This window comes from Rhinoderma darwinii, chromosome 3 (genome assembly GCF_050947455.1).
Source record: "Rhinoderma darwinii isolate aRhiDar2 chromosome 3, aRhiDar2.hap1, whole genome shotgun sequence".
NCBI lineage: Eukaryota > Metazoa > Chordata > Amphibia > Anura > Rhinodermatidae > Rhinoderma > Rhinoderma darwinii.
The window spans coordinates 96,491,283-96,515,567 of NC_134689.1; the positions used below are offsets into that span (position 1 = coordinate 96,491,283).

A 24,285-nucleotide genomic window follows, 5' to 3' on the forward strand; every position below is an offset into this window, starting at 1 on the left:
TCAGTACTTGCTAGTCCTCCTTTTGAGCCCATTGAAGACATCCCAATAAGGTTTTTAACCTTTAAAGCAACTTTATTATTAGCCATAACTTCCGGCCAGGCGTGTAGGAGAAATATAGGTCATTTCTTGTAAAGCCCTTTATCTCTCTGTGTTCGATGATAGAATAATCTTAAAACACCCTCTTGCCTAAAATGGTTTTGAAGTTTCACCGTCATTAGGAAATATGTCTTCCATCATTTTTGTCAAAACCCGGTTAATAAAAAGGAAGAACAATTCCACAGGTTGGATGTCCGAAGATGTGTGTTATCTTATCTATAGAGAACACAGGAATTTCGAAAGTCGAATCATCTACTTCTTCAGTTCCAGGGAAAAAAATAAAGGTTGTGGTGCTAGTAAAATCACTATTGCAAGATGGATAAAAATGGCCATTTTAACTTCTTATCAATGTAGAGATCTTCCTGTTCCTGAGGGACTAAAAGCCCATTCCAACAGGGCAATGGCAGCATCCTTGGCTGAGGAAACTTGGGCTAATCCATCCACCTTTTTTCGTCACTATAAACTAGATGTTGGTGCTAACAGTGAACTTGGCTTCAGACGTAAGGTTCTGTCTCCTGCTGTCCCACCCCCCATAACAATCTTTCCTTGCATGAAGATATATGCATTATATGTCTATCTTAATAAATTGTGTTTGCATTCAATAAGATTCTCGGTTATTAACTGGAGCAGGTAAGAGGAGGGTCCCTTTTATGGAAAAAAACATCCTCATTTCCTGTCCCTGGGGGCGGAAGATCCCTCCTGTCAGTGCCGCTGTGGAAGTTAACGAGAAATTAAATTACCGGTAAGTGTAATTATAAGCTTTCAGTGAGCATTTTGTGAGTTTAATGGTGGGCCAGACCAATTTACACGCCCAGCAATTTATTGCACAGAATCCCATGTTATCATATGCTAGACCCCCCCAGGTGCACCCTCGTAGAGGCAGCGAAGATGATGCCATTTTCAGGCATTGTGCGGCATATGGTGCTAGTAAAGAAACCACAGATTAGGCGATTCTGTAGTACAGATATTTTGAACAAGTCATCGTATGGCCATGACTCTGATAGGACTTGTCCACACGTAACGGATTTGCTGCAGAAAATTTTCGCAGCATTTACGCGTCAACTAGCAGACAATCCGCTGTGGGGAAAAAAGCGCCAAAAAACTGCAGAAACAATCCGCACTATTTTCCGCAGTAAAAAACGCATGAAATAGTGCAGATTTTTGCTGCATTTATTTCAAGTGCTGTGTGATTGTGATATTTCTCTGTCCTGTGATGTCATTTCCAACCCCTGTAATAAATTCTGCAGTGTTTCCGCAGCAAATTACGCAGAACATCAAAATATCGTAGGAAATCAGTACCTTTACACAGCAATAGTTGGCATGCTGCGGTACTAAAATTATCGCCCGCAGGTGAATTTCTGTACTGAATTTTTCCGCAGCGTGTGGATGGTGTTTGTTAAATCACACCCACTTTATTGTAATATGCTGTGTACTTTCTGTCCAGTTTCAATATGCAGCAATTCTGTTAAGTGTGGACAAGCCCTTAGGAGTGCTGGGAAAGCTTTCCGCGAGATTTTGGAGTATGTCTGTGGGAATTTTTGCCCATTCATCCACGAGAGCATTTGTGAGGTCAGATGCTGATGTTGGATGGGAGGGCCTGGCTCGCAATCTCCGTTCTAGTTCATCCCAAAGGTGTTCGATGGGGTTGAGGTCAGGGCTCTGTGCCTTTTATGGACCTTGCTTTGTGCACTGTGGCACAGTCATGCTGGAACATAAAAGGACCTTCCCCAAACTGTTCCCATAAAGTTGGAAGGATACAGTTGTCCTAAATGTCCTAAATGTCTTGGTATGCTGAAGCATTAAAATTTCTCTTTACTGAAACCAAGCGGCCTAGGCGAACCCCTGAAAAAACCCATAGTGTTATCCCTGCTCCACCAAACTTTACAGTTGGCACATTGCAGGCAAGCAAGTAACATTTTCCTGGCATTTGCTAAATCCAGACTCGTCCATCAGACTGCCAGATAGAGAAGGGTGATTCGTTACTCCACAGAACATCTTTCCTCTGCTCCAGAGTCCAGCGGCGGTGTGCTATACACCACTCCATCCGACACTTGGCATTGTTCTTGGTGAAGTAAGGGTATGTTCAAACGCACAGTTTTCAGACGGAACGTATTTCGGCCGCAAGTCCCTGGACCGAACACACTGCAGGGAGCCGGGCTCTTAGCATCATAGTTATGTACGACACTAGGAGTCCCTGCCTCGCTGCGGGACAACTGTCCCGTACTGTAATCATGTTTTCAATATGGGACAGTAGTTCCACGGAGAGGCAGGGACTCCTAGCGTCGTACATAACTATGATGCTAGGAGCCCGGCTCCCTGCAGTGTGTTCGGTCCGGGACTTGCAGCCGAGATACGTTCCGTCCTTTACGGACCGAACATGCTCGTGTGAATCCAGCCTAAGGGTATGTGCACACACACACTAATTACGTCCGTAATTGACGGACGTATTTCGGCCACAAGTTCCGGACCGAACACAGTGCAGGGAGCTGGGCTCCTAGTATCATACTTATGTACGACGCTAGGAGTCCCTGCCTCGCTGCAGGACAACTGTCCCGTACTGAAAACATGATTACAGTACGGGACAGTTGTCCTGCAGATAGGCAGGGACTCCTAGCGTCGTACATAAGTATGATGCTAGGAGCCCGGCTCCCTGCACTGTGTTCGGTCCGGTACTTGCGGCCGAAATACGTCCGTCAATTACGGACGTAATTAGTGTGTGTGCACATACCCTAACAGTTGATCGTGAAATATCTAAAACGAATTAGAACAGCCATTCTTTCACAAATGTCAGTAAAGTCAGATTGCACAGCTAGGTGCTTGAGTTTTTTTTTTTTTTACACATGTGGCAATAGGACTGAATGAAGCACCTGAATTCAATGATTAAGAAATGTGTCCCAATACTTTTCTCCATATAGTGTATGTCTGATCCCAGCTGTTGCAGCAGGGTATCAGCTGAAGTATACATGCCTGAGCCCGCTCCATACATTCTCCTGCGATTTCTCTCTCTCTCTCTTTCTTTTTCTCTCTCTCCCTTTCTTTTTCTCTCTCTCCCTCTCTATCCTATCTATCCATCTACATACTGCAGTGTTATAACCAGCGATGTCAGATAGGTGAGTCTTATCAGAACAATTCTCATTTTCGAATGCTGCATTCAGCTTCTTAACTGCTTTTCTGTCTCTAGCATAAAAACAATAGGTTTGTTTGGCTTGATCTGCAGATTTCCAAGGTTTGTGATGGAGAAGTTCAGGGTACTTTCAGTCCCCCATTCTCCCTGTCAATGCCATCGATAACACATGTATCCCCTATCCTGTGGATAGGGGATACATGTCTTTTGTTTAATGACAGAGCGGGGAGATACCTCCCTGCTCTGCCGTAGTGTTCAGTGGCGTCCCGCTGTAGCAGCCATAGCGGCTGCTAGCGGAGCCTCCGGACATGGTGGAGCCCCCTCATGCCGCGGTCCCCGTTGCAGTCGCTACGGCTGCTACGGCTGTAGTTACGCCACTGACTACATTGCCAGACTACAATGATCAAAGTATATAAGCAATACTTACGGGCCAACCTGCATGACATCCAGAAGGAACGACAGCTGTTTTGTGTACAGGTATGGTCTTTTTTTCTGCCGTCCGTCTCCGCTCTTCCCCTTGTCATTCAGCTCACGCTTAAATTGGTCACGGCATGTGTTCCATCGTGTTTTCACGTATTCAACTATGATATAAAATAAAACAATCACAGATCAACATATTTGAAGTGTACATTACTAGATCTTAGGAAATGTTGTTTTTTTGCTGAAAATGTTGGTGCAGATTTGGGGCGTTTACGCAACAAATCTGCACCAACATTAGCATATTTGACAGGTAATTGAGACGTTGCAGAAACGACTGCGTACTTGCCACAGTTTTCTGTTTTCTCATTTAATTCAACATCAATTCAACCACGTCTGCCCGTGCCCACACGACAGCTGAACGGCTGAAATTACGTTGATGTGTTCAGGAGAAAACATCCACGTAATTTCAGCCGTAAAGGCATGTGAAGGCGCTTGAACGCCGCGTCCATTACGGGCGTAATTGGCGCTGCTTTTCATTGGAGTGAATGAATAACGTCTCCAATTACGGCACAAGAAGTGACAGGTCACTTCTTTGACGCGGGAGTATATTTACGCGCCGTAATTTGACAGCGGCGGGTAAATATACACCTCGCTTGAACACACAAACGTCAGCCCATTGCTTTCAATGGCCAGATGTTTGTCCACGCTACTGCGGCGTATTTAGCGGACGTACTTCAGGGCAAAAACCCCCGAATTACGTCCGTAATTAGTGTGTGTGAACATATCCTCATAGTGACATGTCACGTTTTGATCGGTGGTGGTCCGAGCCGTGAGACCCCCACAATCTCACGTGCACTTCTGCAGCTTCATTTCAGAGATTGGTGGGTGTTTCAGTGATCCAACCCCCACCAATCAAAACTTCAGGCATTTCATTATGACATGACATGACAGGAGTACTCAGAAACCGCATCAAGGTGTGAAACTTACCCATGCGTTTCTTTTGCACGTTCGTTGCCTTCTCCCACTCAGAAAGATGCACCTCACTGCAGACCTCCTGCCAGGCAAGATCTTTCAGATTCCTGTCAGCATACTCTTCAAGGCGCTTATTCCATAGACAGGGCTTGTGCTGGACCAGGATGATTAGCTTCTCCACGCTAATTGAAGCCATGCTGCTCTCTGCTGCTTTCCTGCACTGTCTCCAGCCTTCACGACGACGGAACTCATTCCCGGTCGTCGCCTAGCAACACTTCCGCAAATCTGCAAACTGCGGATAACACACGGAGGTGTATCCGCATTTTCCACGGGCCCATTGACTTCTATTGGCATGTCCGCATCGAATTTGCGGCCCGTAATAAGACATGTCCTGAGTTTCTGCGGCACGGATTTGCGGACATGCGGAGACCCGTGAAAACACGGATAGTGTGTATGGGCCCATTGAAATGAATGGGTCCGCAATTCTCCCGTGGATTTGCGGGGGAATTGCGGACGCAAAAACACGGTCGTGTGCATGGGGCCTTACAGAAAATCTTTCCAATGATTCATACTTTTAGATGTGTCTGAAGATGTTCAAGTTGCACTATGCAGAAGGCTGATTTCGTGACCATGTGATGCTGCAAACTCTGTGCTTAGTGGGCATTTCCTGTGAAGCATGCCATCTCTCTACACCTCCCTTCTCTCCATGAGATTGTGTCTTCTAACACACTTTCTCACTCTCACTCTAGCATAGCATTGCAAGCTTTTACTTTGTGAGAAAATGTAGCTCTCCGGTCTTACCAGATCCCGTCCTATGTTTTTGTGACACCATTACTGCCACGTGTGACTCGAGCAGTTTTAGACTAGGACTCCATGGTGACTTTTGAGTGACATGAGTCACTAAGAAATTCTGTGGTAATGCTGAAAGCCCTCTGAAAGCCCATGGCCTCCCCGCGACTCGATCGTGGGTGGCCAATAGTTGTCATGGCAGCCTAATTAAGGCCCCCAGGCCTGCCTTCTTTCTGCTCCTATTAAGCCCTGGCTCTGGCCGGTAAAAATGACAATATACTGCAATACATTAGTATTGCAGTGTATTGTGCCAGCGATCTGACGATCGCTCGTTCAAATCCACTAGGGAGAATAATATAAAATGTCTAAAATAGTTAAATAAAATTTTCAGTTTTGTACAAAAAATTTAAAATTAAAATATTTAAAAGTTCAAAATAAACACCTTTTCCCATTTGTCCTCACAAAAATGATATTGCCGCGTCTGTAAAAGTCAGAACTATTATAATATAACATTATTTAATTCACACGGTAAGGACTGTAAAATTCAAAACGCCAGAATCACAGTTTTTTGGTCATCTAAAAAAAAGTAATAAATGGTACCAATAAAAAAAAAATACAGCCCGTCCCGCAAAATCATTCATCGCTATTTTTCACGTCAAATTTGACGAATATGCGATTGAGATAAATATAACCTTAGCCTGCCGCCGTGGAGTGCAGATGGTTGCTATGACTGCTCAAGGATTAACAAAGGCCCCAGCACATATGTGAGCCTAAGGCCTTATTTACACGAGCGTGTTAAAGGTCCGTGTGACGGCCGTTGAGACAACGGCTGTCCCTCGGACCTTTGTAATTCAATGTGGCTGTTTCAACGGACCGTGTGAAGGGTCCGTGAGAAAATAAGGCGTCCTATTTTTTCACGCTTCACGCATCCCTCCAAAGACTCTAATCTATGAGGGATGCGTGACATCGCGTCCCGCAGCGCAGGGCACGGATGCACCTCAGACGTGAAATACTGCAGTTTTTCACGTCCGAGATGAGCAATGCTCGAATGAAACCGGCCTTCGAGAACGTCCACACCTAGCGGGTGAAATCCATCGCCCCTCCTAGACTACATTCACACGAACGTGGTCAACCTCTGACGTGAAAAACTGCCTAGGCTAGAGTCTATAGAGAGATGCATGAAAACGCTAGAAAATAAAACGTGAAACAACGGTTGTGTGAACGGCCCCGTTAAAATACATGAGTCCGTGTGACGGCCCTTGCTTTAATGGCCGTCACACGGACGAGATACACACTCGTCTGAATGAGCCTTTAGTGTAAGACCGGTATCACACACAAGTGTTTTGACGTGTTTTCAGTTGCATTTTTTCACACTTTTTTATTTTTTTTTGTCAAATTCAAGGTAAAAAAAATAGGTTGTTAGTCATCTAGTATTCCCAGAAATTGATATCTGGATGGAATGAACTTGTACATACAAGTGAAGGACTTGTATATACTGGTAATACATAATCTTGTGTGCTGAAAGAATTCCACACACGACTGCACAGGGCGCCGGAGGCTCCTTCACGCTGTTAGATTGTAAGCTCTGGTGTCTGCGCTTTGTACTATGCCGCCGGCGAATAAGGGGTTAACCCATGATTAAATGTAGTAAAGCCCTCATCCCACAGCCTGGTCGCAGGACGTAGAGGGCCGTGCTGGAGTTGTGGGCCGCTCCTCCTTACAGGGAGAGAGGGGAGGGATGAAGCACTGAGGAAAGAAAGGAGAGAAGCCGGGCGCTGAACCTGGCATCGGTGCCGCTCTCTCGCTCATTGTCACCACACGACCCCGTCACCCAGCTGCATGTGTGAAGAGTCAGGAGCTCCAGGAACACACTACCAGCTCTCCTCTGCCCTTTTGTCTGCTGCCCGGCTGAGTCATGCCCAGGAAAAGCATCGTGCAAGTCAGCGTGCAGAACGTCCAGAAGCGGCGCAGCCCCAACAAGCACTATGTGAGTGGCCTTTGTATATGAGTGACTGCCCAGCCTGGGGGGCGCTTACTTCAGGGGGGGAACTCATTGTCCAGCAGTGCCCACAACCATTTCCTGGTGTGAACAACCACTAGCTGCTCCATATCTTCTCTAATACATAGAGGGTACATAATAGTGACTGGTAATGCCACATAGAGGTCTATGGCACTTGGTATACGTTATTTCTATGTGGGGTTTATGTCCTCCGGGGATGCCAACCTGAGTTGATTTCCATTAGGATGTTGTAAATTTTTATCGTTTCAAAATTGGTATTATTAATACATAGATTGTACAAGTAACCGTGTCATGAGCTTGCTACGCGGCAGTCGCTTATTGGCAATCGCTCAGTGTAAACAGGACTTTACGGTTAGGTGTGTTTGCCAATGTGCAACAGACTAATCCTCCTAATTGTAGACTAGAGCGGGCTCTGACTTGGCAGATAATGATGCCAGTGGAGCTGACAGCGTATTTTCTAGCTGGATATAGCGCAGCAGGATGGTAGACGGTGGATGCTGTATGGGCACAGGGTGTCACCAATGGAAAGTAGCTGGTTCTCCACAAAGGAGATTTATTGACGTGCAGTTCCTTAGTGCACTGCTGGGACCGACCCTAACAATCTGATTTGTGACAAAGTGCTCACCACTTCCACCATAATGCGGATCAATAATGGGAAGGATATTTAGTAAGGATCCTCCGTGTCATTGACTGCTGGTTTGCATTCATAGTTCCAGTTTGACAACTATAGTACAGGGAATTACATTATGCGCAATTCTCTAACAGATTGCCATCTGAGTCGCTACCGGTACACTCAGATTTGTAGAGACCCCCCCCCCCCCCCCATCCTCTGAGGCTCAGTATACTTGTGGCTGTTCCCTGTCTGCTTTTTCTCACTGGTGTTTTAGTTCTTTGTGGTTTATAATCATTCTGTCCTTGCTGTGTTATACGAGTCTGTAATATGGCATCCATAGGCTGCTATGGGCCTATACTGTCTCCAATTTTACATAGCGGTAGTGTTTTTCTCATAAATTCATACGCAATCCATCACATGCAATATTAAAGCGATCTTCTACCCTAGAAGCATTACGAGAGAGTATACGGTGCCTCGTGGAGGCAACAAACAAGATTGCCTAGGGACCTTGCATGTCTCTACGGTGTCCGTGCATGGATCGTAAGGGAAATCCATCTAATTTTCAGCTGGGCATTTGTTTATACACAAGCGCCAATCTGAGCACACCGCTGCAGTGTAAAGCATGGATAAGAGACAAAGCAGCAGTCTAACCCATTTCTAGGGGGGCTATGCACACATATCAGTGTTTTTTTGAGGAGTTGTTGTTTTGTTCCGCTATTGAACATGTCCTATCTCGGTCCGTTTTTGTGGACCAACGCCGCCATTCAAGTCTATGGGTCCGCAAATGTAACGGACAGCACGGAAGTCATCTGTGTGCATTTTGTGGATACAATGCTAGAAAATACCTGGGAAATCCGATTACGTGACCTTCCTATCGTTGCGGGCCACAAAATACAGGTGACACACGGATCCAATCTGGCCGTAATATATGATCATAGCTTTGCTCTCATACAGAAAAGCTAAAGAACAAAGTAGCAAACACTAAGGTAAATAAACTGCTAGGAAATGGGATTTTCTTTTAGATTTTAATGGGTAACAAACATCTGACATGTCAGAAGTTTTGATTGGCGGGGGTCCGAGCACTGAGACCCCCACCAATCACTAAGACGAAGCGTCAGAAGATCTCGTGTGAGCGCTGAGTTTCTTCGTTTCTGTTCGGCTTTTTCTGGAAATCAATGTATCGGAGTACGGGCTCAATAGAAAGTCTATGAGCCGTAGCCCGATACATTGGCTTTCCAGAAAAAGCCGAACAGAATCTAAGCGGCTTAGCGCTCACACGAGCACTTCTGACGCTTTGTTTTAGCGATTGGTGGGGGTCTCCGTGCTTTTACAATGCAACGGTTACCTCAGACCTGTACCTTAACATGCTCCATGAAAATGTAATACCACAATTGCAGTTGGAGCATGAAAATGAAGACTTCTATTTTCAGCAAGATGGAGCCCCTAAGCTTTAGCGGTGTGTAATGTTCTTGACGAAAAATTACCCAATCGGTGGATAGGTAGTCGAGGCCTGGTTGGATGGCCACTACGATCACCAGACTTTACCCCGATGGGCTTTTTCCTGGGGAGTTATCAAAGATGAGGTATATTCAAGAAAACTACGCACGGTTGCTAACGTGATTCAGTTCATAAAAGAAGTATGCCAAGAATTTAATGCCAATAAAGAACTTTGTGCCAAAGTGTAAAAACTAGAATACAGCAATGTGTAAATGGTGACGTCCGCCAAGTTCAGCGTATGAGATTAACAAAACAATTTCGTACAATCTATAAAATACTATTTAAACTGTATATGTATTATTATTATTATTATTATTCTTATGCACCCCTGTGTGTGTGTGTGTGTGTGTGTGTGTGTGTCACGTAGGGTTCGTGGACCCACTGGGCCGTACCGCCTTGGCGGTATGGCAGCTGGCCAACAGGGCGCAGGTTAAAGTCTATAGTTCGTATAGGGTACCTGTGGCAGCTCGGATAGTAGCAAGGCAGGCTCGGCTGGGACTTAGGCAGCGGGTAGACGTCGGGTGTGGCGCAGCAGGACAGGCGTGGTATACAGCACAGCACTCGACCAGGATAGCACGGGATACAGGAACACTGGAAAACACTAGGAGACCATTTGCATAGACAAACTTAGGGTACGACAACAACGCTCAGGCACCGAAGCAAGGGGCTGAACCCCTCTTATAGTCCAGGGCATTCATGGGCTGATAGTTCATTAAAGTCTGGTGTGCGCGCTGCCCCTTTAAGAGCGGGCACGAGCGTGCCCGCGTACCCTACGGGATCCGGCCCGAGGTGAGTGGAAGCGAGCGCTGGCGTCTCCTGAGGAGGAGACTGGGGCCAGTGCTCGCCGACCCATGGCTGCGGCCGTCAGGGGGAGAGTGAATCTGACGACCCGCATCCACGGACATGACTGTATGTATGTGTAATATATATATATATATATATATATATATATATATATAAAAAATATAATTTCTGCTAACAGCACCTGCAAGGAGGCTGCAGGAAAAATTAATTAATCACACTACCTCCGCCGACTTGCCTTCTTCCCATAGTGCATCCTGTTGCCATCTCAGGTAAGCGACGCACACCCCAGCTGTCCACATAATGTAAGAGAAAACGGGATTCGTCAGACCAGGCAACCTTCTTCCATTGTTTCATGGTCCAGTTCTGATGCTGATCGGTCCTTTTGTAGGCGCCTTCAGCGGGGGACAGTTGTCCGCATCGGCACTCTGACTGTCCTGCCGCCACACAACCCCAAATGCAGCAAGCTGCGATTCACTGTTCTGACACCATTCTATCATAGCCAGCATTATCTATTCTAGCAATTTGTGCTACTGTCGCTCTTGTGTGGAATCGGACCAAACGGGTTAGCCTTCACGCACTATGCGCATCAATGTGCATTGAGCGTCCATGAACTTATTACCGGTTGTCCTTCCTTGGACTACTTTTGGTAGGTACTAACCACTGCATAATGAGAACGCTCACACGATCTGCTGTTTTGGAGATGCTCTGACCCTGTTGTTTGGCCGTCATAATTTGGTATTTGCCCATTTTTAGTTTGCAGTTCCTTGTTCACTATTCTATTTTAGACTGGATACCTCCAGAGCTGAGGGCCGCTCATGACTGCGTATTAGGGTGTAATATGCACTAATCGGGGAAACTAAAAAGACGTTTTCTAAAACGGTTATGCTGAATGCACACATTACGTAATTTGATGTGGAAAATACGCATCAAAACCACAGGTATACGCACGGAATACCGCAGCTAGAACGGCATGTAATGGTGCGGTTTTTTTAATGCGTTTTTAGGTGCAGTTTTGATGCCGGTTTACATTTTGATGCGGAAATAGGTGCGTTTTTGTTTAAAACTAAGACTGTTTGGCAAGCCGAAACGCAAGATAAATTGACATGCGGATTTTAAAATATGCATCACAGGTCAATTTACGTGCAGAAATACAGTGTAGATGACATTTCTTGAAATCTCATTTACTTTGCTAGTACTGTATTATGCTGCGGATTTGCCGCACGTAATACGCATCGTGTGCATTGACCCTTAACCTTGACATTGGTTTGTGCCACAGCTGAATTTTTGCAGTGAAGTTCTAGCTGTGACGCAACCGGAGATATCACCAGTAAGACACAATTGGGAATGGGAACTGTATATGCATTTAGTATACAACTACTATTCCTGACTGTGTTTTCAACTGGTGATCTCTCCGGTTGTGTTACAGCTAGAACTGCGGTCCTGGTGGCATATGAAAGATAAGAATCTAGTTTTTCATATCAGATCCACTGTTCTAGTTGATCCACAGTCTGAGATATGGATATTTTAAGTCATCCCCCTTCCCTCCAGCATCAGTCTCTCGCATTGTGTGAAGCAGCTTCATTCTGATAGGACAGTGTCAGAGACTGTTAGTTAGCTCCACCTCTGGAGAATCGCTGGTGTCGACTCCCTATTGGCTAGTAAACTATTCATTACCATATTTGGCACCAAAACAACCAGGAGCCATATCTCGGGAACGGTGAGGGCCGTAGAAATAAAATGAAAGCACCGCTGGAGTCCAGAATACCGTGGTAGTAAGGTGAGACTGCTGGTTCACCTTCTATGACCTAGTGACACGTCCTCTTTACGCCAAACCCAGAATTAAAATCCAGGAGAGCAGACCTTTAACTGGTTGCCGACACAGGACGAGAATTCTCGTCCTGAGCGGCGGGTACTTCCCGCATTAGGACGAGCATTCTCGTCCTGTGCAACAGCCGTCTCTGCGCGCAATCGAGAGCAGGGCAACGGCTGTAATACACCGCCACGGCCCCGCTCTAGCAGCGGAGAGAAGAGAAACATCCTCTCTCCGCCGTTAACCCCTTGAATGGCGTGATAAAAGCTGATTGCGGTGTTCAAGGAGGGGGGACTGCACTTTGGTCGCATCACAGAAAATAACTGTGACGCGATCAAAGGCCATAACTTGTATGGCCAGACAGCCCAGGGTCCATTGAAGGACCCCAGGGCTGTCTGAACTTATTTCCTGTTGATACTTAGGTATGCCCCAACAACTGCCTGTGTACAATCAGTACACAGGCTAATGTACTGGCATATAGATCTATGCCAGTACATTAGTTACAAAATCAAAAGGAAAAATCCCTTTATGGGATTAAAAAAAATATATATTTTTTATAAATAAATAAAAAGTTAAAAAAATACACAAACATAAAAAAATATATATTTGCCGAAATAAAAATGTATATAAATTAAACGATAATGTATTTGTACCAAAAAATGTTACCTACATAAAGTACAACTCGTCCCGCAAAAAACAAAGTCTCGTACAACTACGTCGTACAAAAAAAAAAAAAAAGTTATGAGCATCGGGATGCAAAGAGGGAGATATAAAAAAATTGTTCTGTCCTCAAGGCCAAAATTGGCCGTGTCCTTAACCCCTTCAGGACTGAGCCTGTTTTGGCCTTCAGGACGAAGCCGATTTTTCAAATCTGACATGTGTCCCTTTATGTGGTGATAACTCCGGAATGCTTTTGCCTATCGAAGTGATTCTGAGATTGTTTTCTCGTGACATATTGTACTTTATGTTAGGGAAAAAATTTGGTCGATAAATTCAACATTTATTTGTAAAAAACACCAAGATTTGAAGAAAATGTGCAAAAATTTGCATTTTTCTAAATTTAAATGTATCTGCTTGTAAAACAGATAGTAATACCACACAAAATAGTCACTAGTTAACATCCCCCATATGTCTACTTTAGTTTGGCATCATTTTTTGAACATTCTTTTATTTTTCTCGGACGTTACAAGACTTAGAACTTTAGCAGCGATTTCTCATATTTTCAAGAAAATTTCAAAAGGCGATTTTTACAAGGACCAGTTCAGTTCTGAAGTGGCTTTTAGGGCCTTATATATTAGAAAGTCCCCATAAATCACCCCATTTTGAAAACTGCACCCCTCAAAGTATTCAAAACAGCATTCAGAAAGTGTTTTAACCCTTTAGACGTTTCACAGGATTTAAAGCAAAGTAGAGGTGAAAGTTACAAATTTCATTTTGTTTTTTACAAAATTCATTTGTAATAAAAAAAATTCTATACCACAGAAGGTTTTACCCGAGAAATGGAACTTATTATTTATTGCCCAGATTCTGCAGTTTTTAGAAATATCCCACATGTGGCCCTAGTGCGCTAATTTACTGAAATACAGGCCTCAGAAGCAAAGAAGCAGCTAGTGGATTTTGGGGCCTCCTTTTTTTTAGCATATATTTTAGGTACCATGTCAGGTTTGAAGAGGTCTTGTGGGGCCAAAACAATAAAAAAAACCAAAAGTGACCTCATTTTGGAAACTACACCCCTCAAGGAATTTATCTATGGGTATAGTTAGCATTTTGAACCCACAGTTTTTTTGCTAAATTTATTTGAATTAGTATGTGAAGATGAAAATCTACTTTTTTTCTGAAAAAACGTAGAAATTTTGAATTTTTTCAAGGAATAAAAGAGAAAAAACACCCCAACATATGTAAAGCAATTTCTCCCGATTACAGCAATACCCCATATGTGGTAATAAACTGCTGTTTGGACCCACAGCAGGACTCAGAAGGGAAGGAGCACCATTTGGATTTTGAAATTCTGATTTTGCTGGATTCGTTTTCAGTGCCGTGTCGCGTTTGAAATGCACTGGAGGGAACAAAATAGTGGAAACCCCCGGAAAGTGACCCCATTTTGGAAACTACACTCATCAAGGAATTTTTCTAGGGGTAAAGTTAGCATTTTGACCCCACAGTTGTTTTGCTGAATTCATTGGAATTATTCTGTAAAGGTAAAAATCTACTTTTTTTCTGAAAAAAGGTAGCCATTTTTAATTTTTACAAGGAATAAAGGAGAAAAAGCACCCCAACATTTGTAAAACAATTTCTCCCGATTACGGAAATATGCCATATGTGGTAATAAACTGCTGTTTGGACCCACAGCAAGGCTTGGAAGGGAAGGAGAACTATTTGGCTTTTGGAGCTCAAATTTAGCTGAAATGGTTTTTGGGTGCCATGTCGCATTTGCAAAGCCCCTGAGAGGCCAAACAGTGGAAACCCCCCAAAAGTGGAAATTACACCACTTAAAGAATCTATCTAGGGATATAGTGGGCATTTAGGCCCCACACGTCTTTTGCAGGATTTATTAGAATTAGGCCTCATTTACACGAGCGTGTGCGTTTTGCGCGCGCAAAAAACGCTGCGTTTTGCGCGCGCAAAAGGCACTTGGCAGCTCCGTGTGTCATCCGTGTATGATGCGCGGCTGCGTGATTTTCGCGCAGCCGCCATCATAGAGATGAGGCTAGTCGACGCCCGTCACTGTCCAAGGTGCTGAAAGAGCTAACTGATCGGCAGTAACTCTTTCAGCACCCTCGACAGTGAATGCCGATCACAATATACACCAACCTGTGAATAAAAAAAGATGTTCAAACTTACCATGAACTGCCTGCTTCCTCCAGTCCGGTCTCCCGGCCGTTGCCTTGGTGACGCGTCCCTCTCTCGTCATCCGGCCCCACCTCCCAGGATGACGCCGCAGTCCATGAGACCGCTGCAGCCTGTGCTTGGCCTGTGATTGGCTGCAGCCTGTGCTTGGCCTGTGATTGGCTGCAGCTGTCACTTGGACTTAACTGTCATCCCGGGAGGTCGGACCGGAGTTATCGGTAAGTCAGAACGTCTTTTTTTTTTTTACAGGTTCATGGATTTTCGGAGCGGAAGTCACTGTCCATGGTGCTGAACCAGTTTAACGCTTTCAGCACCGTGGACAGAGACTGTCTCCTGACGTCGCGTACCCGAACATTTTTTACCGGTTTCGGTCAAAACGAGTTTTGCCGAACCCGGTGAAGTTCGGTGCGCTCATCTCGAATTTGACACTCCGTTTGGATGTTTGTAAACAGAAAAGCACGTGGTGCTTTTCTGTTTACATTCAGGAGTTTGACAGCTCTTGCGCGAATCACGCAGTTCGCACGGAAGTGCTTCCGTGCGGCATGCGTGGTTTTCACGCACCCATTGACTTCAATGGGTGCGTGATGCGCGAAAAACGCACGATTTTAGAACATGTCGTGAGTTTTACGCAACGCACGCGCACTGCGCAAAATTCACGCATCGTCTAAACAGCCCCATAGACTATTATAGGTGCGTACGACACGCGTGAAAAGCACGCGCGTCGCACGCGCGTATAATACGCTCGTGTAAATGAGGCCTTAGGCCGTGAAAATGAATATCAACTTTTCTTCCACTAAAATGTTGCATTTTTTCAATTTCACACAGGATAAAGGAGAAAATGCTGCCCAACATTTGTAAAGCAATTTCTCCCGAGAACGGCAATACCCCACGTGTGGTCATAAATGGTTTTTCATTAGAAAGTAATTAACCCTTTCTGGACTGATCCATTTTTTTCTTTTCCTTTTTAGTTTTTTCCTCCCCGTGTTCCAAGAGCCACAACTTTTTTATTTTTCAGTCAATAGAGCGGTATGAGGGCTTATTTATTGAGGGACAAGCGGTCGTTTTTATTGGTACCATTTTTTGGTACATACAACTTTTTGAGTACTTTTTATTACATTTTTAGGTAGAGCCAAGGTTACCAAAAAACAGTGATTTTGCCGTTTTAAATGCTTTATTTTTCACGTGAGACGCTCCATACATCACCCTCCACACTAAAACATGCTATGTCGTGGTGCGTGAAGGGGTTAATGTGCAGCGGATGGTGCAGAGTGAAAATTACAATTTTCCACTCATATGCCATTTTAGTGCACTACATGTTATGCCCAGTTTGTGCCACTGAAGACGAATACCTCAAAATATTAAGCGGGTTCTCCTGGGTATGGCGATGCCATATCTATGGGCGTAAACTGGTGTTTAGGCACGCTGCAGGGCTCAGAAGGGAGGGAGCGGCATTTGGCTTTTGGGGCGCAGATGTAGCTTGGTAGTAGTTCTGTTTGGGGTTTTACTGGTGTTTCAGTTTATAATGTGGGGGCATATGTTATCTGTGCGGAGTACATCAGGGTATAATAAGAGGGTATAATAATGCAGTAAATAAATAATAATCGGCAGATATGGGGCCGGTGTCGCACTGATAAAAGGCGCCCGATCTTATCTGCTTTTGGAACACTCTGCACATTTTGCATCGCCATATTCTGAGAGCCAGAACGTTTTTTTTTTTCCACCGGAGCTGTGTGAGGGTTTATTCTTTGCGGGACAATCTGTAGTTTTCATTGGTACCATTTTGGGGTACCAGAAATTTTGTTGATCACGTTTTATTCAATTTTTTGGCAAGCAAGGTGACCAAAAACCATCAATTCTGAAACTGTTTTTTATTCTTTTTTTTTATGGCGTTCACCCTGGGCTATAAATTACCATTATATTTTATTCTGCGGGTCGGTGCGATTACGGCGATGCCATATGTATATAACTTTTTGATGTTTTGCAGCGTTTGTGCAATAAAATCACTTATTTATAAAAATAATTTTTTGTGTCACCATATTCTGAGAGCGATAACTTTTTTATTTTTCAGTCAAAAATGCGGTGTAAGGGCTTGTTTTTTGCGGGACGGGTTGTAGTTTGTATTGGTACCATTTTGGCGTACATGCGACTTTTTGATCACTTTTTATTGTAGATTTTGGGAGGGGTGGTAACCAAAAAATTGTGATTCGGGCACTGTTTTTCGTTTATTTTTTTCGCGGTGTTCACCATGCGGGAAAAATATTATTACAGTTTTATAGTCGGGGTCGTTACGAACGCGGTGATACCAAATATGTGTACTTTTTTTATCGTGTTAATTTTTTTCCTAAAATAAAAGACTTATTATAGGAAAAAAAGCATTCTTTATTTATGTCACTTCTAACTTTTATTTTTACACTTTTTCAAAACATTTTTATTTTTTTTTTACTTTTTTTACTTGTCCCACTAGGGGACATTTAGACTTGCAGCTCTGATCGCTGCTGGAACACATTACACTACACACATAGTGTAATGTGTTCTAACTGTCATTGTGACGTAACTGTCACACTGACAGGAAGCATCGGAGGACCGGCCGGAGGCTGATCCTCCGAGGCTTCCGTACATGGCAACCCGGAGGTCATTGTCTGGCCTCTGGTTGCCGTGAGAAGGATCGCCAGCCCCCGCAAATACATGTGGGGGGCTGCCGATCCGCTGTAAACCTCTTCAATGTGGTGATCGCAATCGACCACCGCATCGAAGGGGTTAATTGCCGATTTCAGTGGCGACAGGCCGCTGATCGGCAACAGGGAGAGCAGGGCTGACACCCTGCACAGTTAACCGCCGCTGCGGTGTAGCGCCGCGCGGCGGTTAACTGTCAAAGCACTGACGTTAGTGAACGTCAAGGTGCGCGAAGTTACTGCACACATTGACGTTCATTAACGTCAAGGTGCGGGAAGGGGTTAAGGAGTTAAGGCCTTTTTTGTTTTGTTTTTCTTCTGTTTAGGTTCCGTTCCTGGTTTTGTCTTGAAAAATACATGCAAAATCTGCACTGTGTGAACATAGCGTTACTGTTTTTTGGAGTGTTTAGTTTTCATTGTCATTTTTGCCATCTTGGTGTATTACACGTTTCTGATGTCGAGCAATCTCAATGAAATTTGGTATGATTTAATATTGTTTAAATCAAACATGGAAATGTTCAAGGGGGTGAATACTTTTTGTAGGCCCTGTGGGACTGATCAGCCATATCTCAGACGAGAACCTTTATCATGCTCTGTAGGCAGCCATACTTCAGACACTATTGATCACTGTCATGATCCTGCAGACAAACTGCAAATACAGTCATTGAAGGGCTACAGTAGAGAAGCCGAGATGCAAGAGATCACTGCCAATCTGTAAATTTCATTTACTTCATCTGTGATGGAGTTTATTATAGTAGTGTGTGCCGTCTGCTTACTTTGAGGCTTTTTTGTGTACATTGCAGATGTTCCCATAGGAAACCGTTTTCTTGTGTGCCATTCTCTACAGAGGGCTGTGTGTGGCAAAAAATGTACAAATGAAATTCATCCGATTTTAAAACGGACAGGGAAAAAAACGGATGCAAAACGGGTCAAAATCGGCCGTTAAAAATGGCAACATGGAACGGAATCGGAACGGATGCAAAACGGCCGGGATAAACTGTCAAACGGCCGTTTTTATCGGCCGACACTCAGACACTGTCGTGTGAATAGGGCCTTATTATGCAGATCTGTATTGAGATTTCTGTTGGTTATACACATCCTATAATGTAATGCATTCTGAGAAGTGTAGTCTTCTCACACACCCACACCGAGCAAGTCACCAGAGTATTCTCTGGAAAGATATTAAACCAGCAGGGGATGCTGGCAGATTTAAAGGGGTTATCCGGGGACCAACATTTTTTTTAACATTGCTTTGCCTTCATATTTTTATGTAAAAAGAAGTCACTTACTAATGTACTTTCATTAAAAATTCTGTACTAAATGGTGCCCTTCAAACCCGGTGAATTGTTCCCGGAAGTGCTGTAGATTTACTAATATTGATGACGCACCGACACGGCTCCACGGGCTTGCTTCCTGTGCTGTTCGTGTCGGCGTGTTATCAGTGGCATGACGGCAAGGGGCTCTCACATAGCGCATTCCCTGAGCAGAGAATCCGCTAGCGCTTTGCTCGGGACTCCAGCGCTGCTCCTGACACTTGATCAGTGACTAAAGGGGTTTCCTATAGCTGGAGTTCCTGAGCAGAGTATCGGCACTCCAGCACTGCTGCCAACATCACTGTCCATATATGGACAGTGACATCGGCAGCAGTAGTGGAGTCCCTGGGCCGGTGGTGCAACCGAACCGGCCTTTCTGGTTCTGCTCCTATTATGGAGCAGAACAACAGAATAACGAACGCAGATGTGAACATAGCCTAAGGGCTTTTTCAGACAAACGAGTGTAAACTCGGACGTAAAAATCTGCCATTTTTCACGCCCAAGTCCCATCCGTGCGAGACTCATTTTTATGGATTCCGCAGAGGCTTGAGTCTATTCTGCGATCCTTGAAAACAGACAAAAATAGGACATATTCTATTATTTTCATGGGCCCATTGGACGGTCCGTTAAAATAACCGCCGTGTGAACAGCCCCATAGAAATACATGCAGCCGTGTGATGGGCGTAAAAAAAAAAAACTTACGTCACACGGACTACATTTTTGTTAATCTGAATAAGCCCTAAGGCTGGATTCACACGAGCACGTTACGTCCGTAATGGACGGAACGTATTTCGGCTGCAAGTCCCGGACCGAACACCGTGCAGGGAGTCGGGCTCCTAACATCATAGTTATGTACGACGCTAGGAGTCCCTGCCTCTCCGTGGAACTACTGTCCCATACTGAAAACTTGATTACAGTACGGGACAGTTGTTCCGCAGCGAGGCAGGGACTCCTAGCGTCGTACATAACTATGATCCCAGGAGCCCGGCTCCCTGCACTGTGTTCGGTCCGGGACTTGCGGCCGAAATACGTTCCGTCCATTACGGACGCAACGTGCTCGTGTGAATCCAGCCTAAGAGAGATGTGACCCATGACTTCTTTTCATGGTTTTAAATGTTATAAAAGGACAGATGTGAGATCATAGTTAATAGTTTGTTTGTGGGCCACATATCCTGCTGTCTGATCATCGGTGACTCAGCCATGTGCAGACTTCATGGCCAGATCTGTAATTATAGAGCTAGACACAAAGCGGAGGTCATTAATATGTAATTTCCCTGATCTTACATTAAAATTTTCGAGGAATTCTATAATGCACAGTTCAAAGGCTTGCTGGATTCTACGCACATTGTATGGTTACAATTATGACGAGCTAAAAAACTCAACAATGCACTATGATCAACCTGCGGACAGGTTTTATCGTCCGATATTTAATCCTCAGGTCTACAACCTACACAGTTACCCTAGGTAAATGCATGGTATGTTATTGGCATCTCTACCTTTTCAATTCAGCAGTTAAACCAGGCTCATATTAATTTCCTCTATAAAAAGCCAATTGCTGTCTCATCGTTTTGGCTCCATTTTCCTTCTGTTCTTTATTCTGTCCCCCTCCCATTAATTTCTTCTATTGCAAGTATTATTTGTACATCAAAGACGGTCAAGGTTTCTCTGAGTATAGATTCAGACAGTCGTTGCGCATCTCTGACGTGAAAAACAGACGTTTTTCACATATGAGGTGCATTCGTGCGCTGCGGGATGCGATATCACGCATCCCCCATAGACTAGAGTATGGAGGGATGCTTGAAGCGTGAAAAAAATAGGACATCTCACGTACCCTTCACACGGTCCTTTGAACCAACGGCCATGTGAACGGCCACAGTGAATTATATAGGACCTTGTTTCAACAGCAGTCACGTGGACATTTAACACGTTCGCGCGAATAAGGCCTTTGAGACGCATTCAAACTTAGTGTTTTTTTGTATATTTTACATCCGCAAACAGCTTCCCTTTCTTTACCCCAGACTGTGCCATGAAACCTATAGTGTACAAGCACGTTCAGATGAGCAAATGGTGAAGCATGTTTCCCAAGAATTAAAGCACATTTCAAGTTATTTGTTTTATCGCTCTATAGCCTCTCCCAGGCTGTGACTTCCATTGAAACATGAATGGAAACACGCGTTTTAAACATCCGTTTTCTTTTGGTTCACACTGGGAGGTTTGCTGCAGGTTTTCTGTTCAGATTCAGGAATAGGCTTTTTAAAACTTCATTCGTACATTGAGGAATTCAGCGCAGATTTAATGGCATGCTGCAGATTTTTTTTTTACATTTCGGCGTGCTCTGTTCTGCTGCAGAAAGGTGTCGGATTTCACTTTTGGCATTGTAAAAGTTAAAATTCGCAGTCAAATCTGCACTAATATCTGCAAAATTATGTTGTAGATTTTGGGTACGTAGCCTTAGGGGAGGAGTTTGCATTGCTAGCTCCTAGGCTGTATTGTGCATATTCCTACACTATGAGTGCCTTTACTTTATGTAGTTATCCAAGTGAGCACAGAAGGCTGAAGGACATAACTGTGGGAGTAACACAATTAAGGCATCACCGTCACTCTCTGCTGAGGGGTTCTGTCGGAGGTTTCCGTTGGGTTAACCCCTCAGCGGAAAGGCAATTGGAAACTTCCATTTCCCTCACCATTGAACTCAATGGTGACGGAAACCTAGATAATGGTTTCCGTCTGTCACCGCTGTGACAGGGTTCCGTTGTTTTGGACGGAATCAATAGCGCAGTCGACCTCCGACGGCACCCCTCAGCGGAAAGCGACGGTGATGTGAACAGGCCTTAAGACTGTCCGACATTTAGTGAGAGAGAAAGAGACGTATGTGTATGTAGGAGGGTGACTGAGTGACTAAAGACAGTTCTCTATAACCTCCAAAAGGGCTGACCGTTACAGCTTATTGATCCCACTTAGAGTAGACTTGGAGAACAAACCGCTTCTTTGTGGCCGGTATAAGAATATAAAATGTTAGACGTGTGTGAATAACCTGTTTTTCTAACTAAAACATGCTAATAACTCTGATAATATTGCTCTTTGTGGTCGATAAATGTCTACTATTACAGTAAGTTTACATAGTAGCTCCAGAATGCCTCCAGCTACAGAAATATTGCTTATTGTTAAAATTGAGTCCTAGCTTGTACTGTATAAAAGTTATGGCCAAGTGGCTGTCCATGTCCTGTTTAGGCACTGTCAACGCTTTGGGCCGCTGTCTCTGTGAAAACTGGCATGGAAAATTCTGATGAGGTGAAAAATACAGAGCAGTAACAGAAGTAAAGTCTTTCAGCTGGCATCGCTATGGATGGTGGTACAGCGCACGCGCACTGTTTTCCTTGCCTATTTTCTTTAGAAGAATGAACCGTGTTGGTGTCCAAATTCCTTGTATGAATCTAGTGTAAAAAATGAAGGTGGGCAAATGATTGGAGCAGATGTCCGTGTGTACGGCTTATCCAAATGTAAAGCTGCGGACTGAATCAATGCAGAATTTATTACTCAGCTATGTGTAATAAAAGTGTTTAAAAGTACGTTTCATGTTTTATAGTAGCAAACCTAGAAAGTAAATGGGAGGATAGGAGAGAAATGTGAGCATTTAGATTTCGAGGCAAGGCAAAAAACTCCCACCTGTATCCTCTGACTTCTTCCTTGCCTATATTCAGTACTCGCCAAGTTATGAAGGAGATTAGAGGGAGAAGTTTCGGGGTGGAAAGGTCAGGAGGTCACTGATGACTTCTTATCCCACACACATCTGTTGAATCCTTTCCTGGCATTGTTCCCACATAGACAAGTCTTTACTAGCTAAATATCTTCTTCAATGAGACGCTTAATGACCTTTTACATGGGCCAATTATCAGGCAAACGATCGTTTGTAGAACGCTTATTGCTGATAATTGCCCTGTGTAAACAGGGCGGCGATCAGCAGATGAACGAGAAAACGCTCTTTCATCCAGATCGTATCGTTTAAAAAAAGTAGAATATGATAGTTCTCGTCAGCACATCTTCCTGAGTAAACAGGGAGACGCGCTGCCGACATGATGATGTATGGGGAAGAGCGATCGGCATAACGAGCCTTTGTCCCCATATATAGCTCTTTGTCAAAGGAGCAAACGAGCGCCGATCAATGAGCTGTCTCGTTGATCGGCACTCGCTTACACGGCCCAGGTAAGAGGACTTTTATTCCTGCTGTTTGCCATGGAGGTTTTTAGTCCTTAAAACCTATAGAAGGCTCTGATTATATCACATTTGGGCCATGCAATTGGCGTATACTTTTTTTTTTCCTTGTCTCGGCAGATCTGAACGTATATGGTGCCAATTTATGCCTTACATTTTGATCTATCTTCACGTTGTCTTTTTGTTTTGGATATTTTTTGTGTTTGTTTGTTTGTTTTATGCCAATTAGCATCTTTTTTTTTTTTTTTTTTCTTTTTTTTTTTTTTACCTTCAAAAAATAATGGCGTAATCCTTTTCAAACACCAAAAGGAAACACTTTGTGTATGTTTGACCTGTCAAACATTGGTACTGTATATAAATGTATACAGCTGACATAGAAATCAAAATTTCCAATGCACCAAATAACTTCTAAAGCGTAGCTTTTATTTTTGGCAAGAATAAAAGCAACAATAGGCAACGTTTCGGCCTCCAAGTATTTTTAAAATCCGTATATAAATGCATCATATATACACACTGAACAATCTAGTGTTGGACTCGCCTCTTTGTTTGCAGGCGTAGTTCATGTGTATTTTGTTGCGTTTTACAGGGATAGTTAATGTTTGACACCTTTCTGTCTACACAAACATTTTACTCCATGGTACAGCAACCTGATGGTCTGTAATACAGCAAAGATTTCCAAAGGAAATGGTTTCCTTGTTACTTCTATAGGGATCTTTTCCTGTTTTTATTTGTGAAGGAATGAAAAAAAGAGATTTCTGATGCTAGTGTGAATGAGCCCTTATACAACCTACAGACACATCCAGGAAACTGAAGGTATTTAAAGGGGTTTTCCACTACCGGACAATTGATGACCTATCCACCGGATAGGTCATCAGTATAAGATCGGTGGGGGACCGACACCCAGACCGATCGGCTGCTTTCAGGCACTGGATGTCCATGCCGAAAGCAGTTGGCTGCGGTCACAGAATAGCGGCCGAGCTGCAGTACTGCATCTCTGCACCTATTCAAGTAAATAGGAGCAGTTCTGCAGCACGGCCGCTATGCAATGTACGGAGCAAATTGCTTCCGGCTCCGTACACTGCATAGTGTGCAATGA

The 24,285-nt window shown here is 44.1% G+C and overlaps 1 protein-coding gene across 2 annotated transcripts in view; it reads left to right on the forward strand.

Annotated features, from left to right (window-relative positions):
- The first annotated feature begins 6,905 nt into the window (after window positions 1–6,905).
- SH3PXD2B (SH3 and PX domains 2B) overlaps window positions 6,906–24,285 on the forward strand; it is a 192,567-nt gene continuing 175,187 nt past the window's right edge. The window contains exon 1 of one of the 2 annotated variants that reach the window (XM_075856500.1): window positions 6,906–7,388. In XM_075856500.1, the coding sequence (XP_075712615.1) occupies window positions 7,317–7,388 (72 nt within the window). In that variant the 5' untranslated portion in view covers window positions 6,906–7,316. The remainder of the gene's footprint in view (window positions 7,389–24,285) is intronic. The other variant, XM_075856501.1, reaches the window with a different exon arrangement.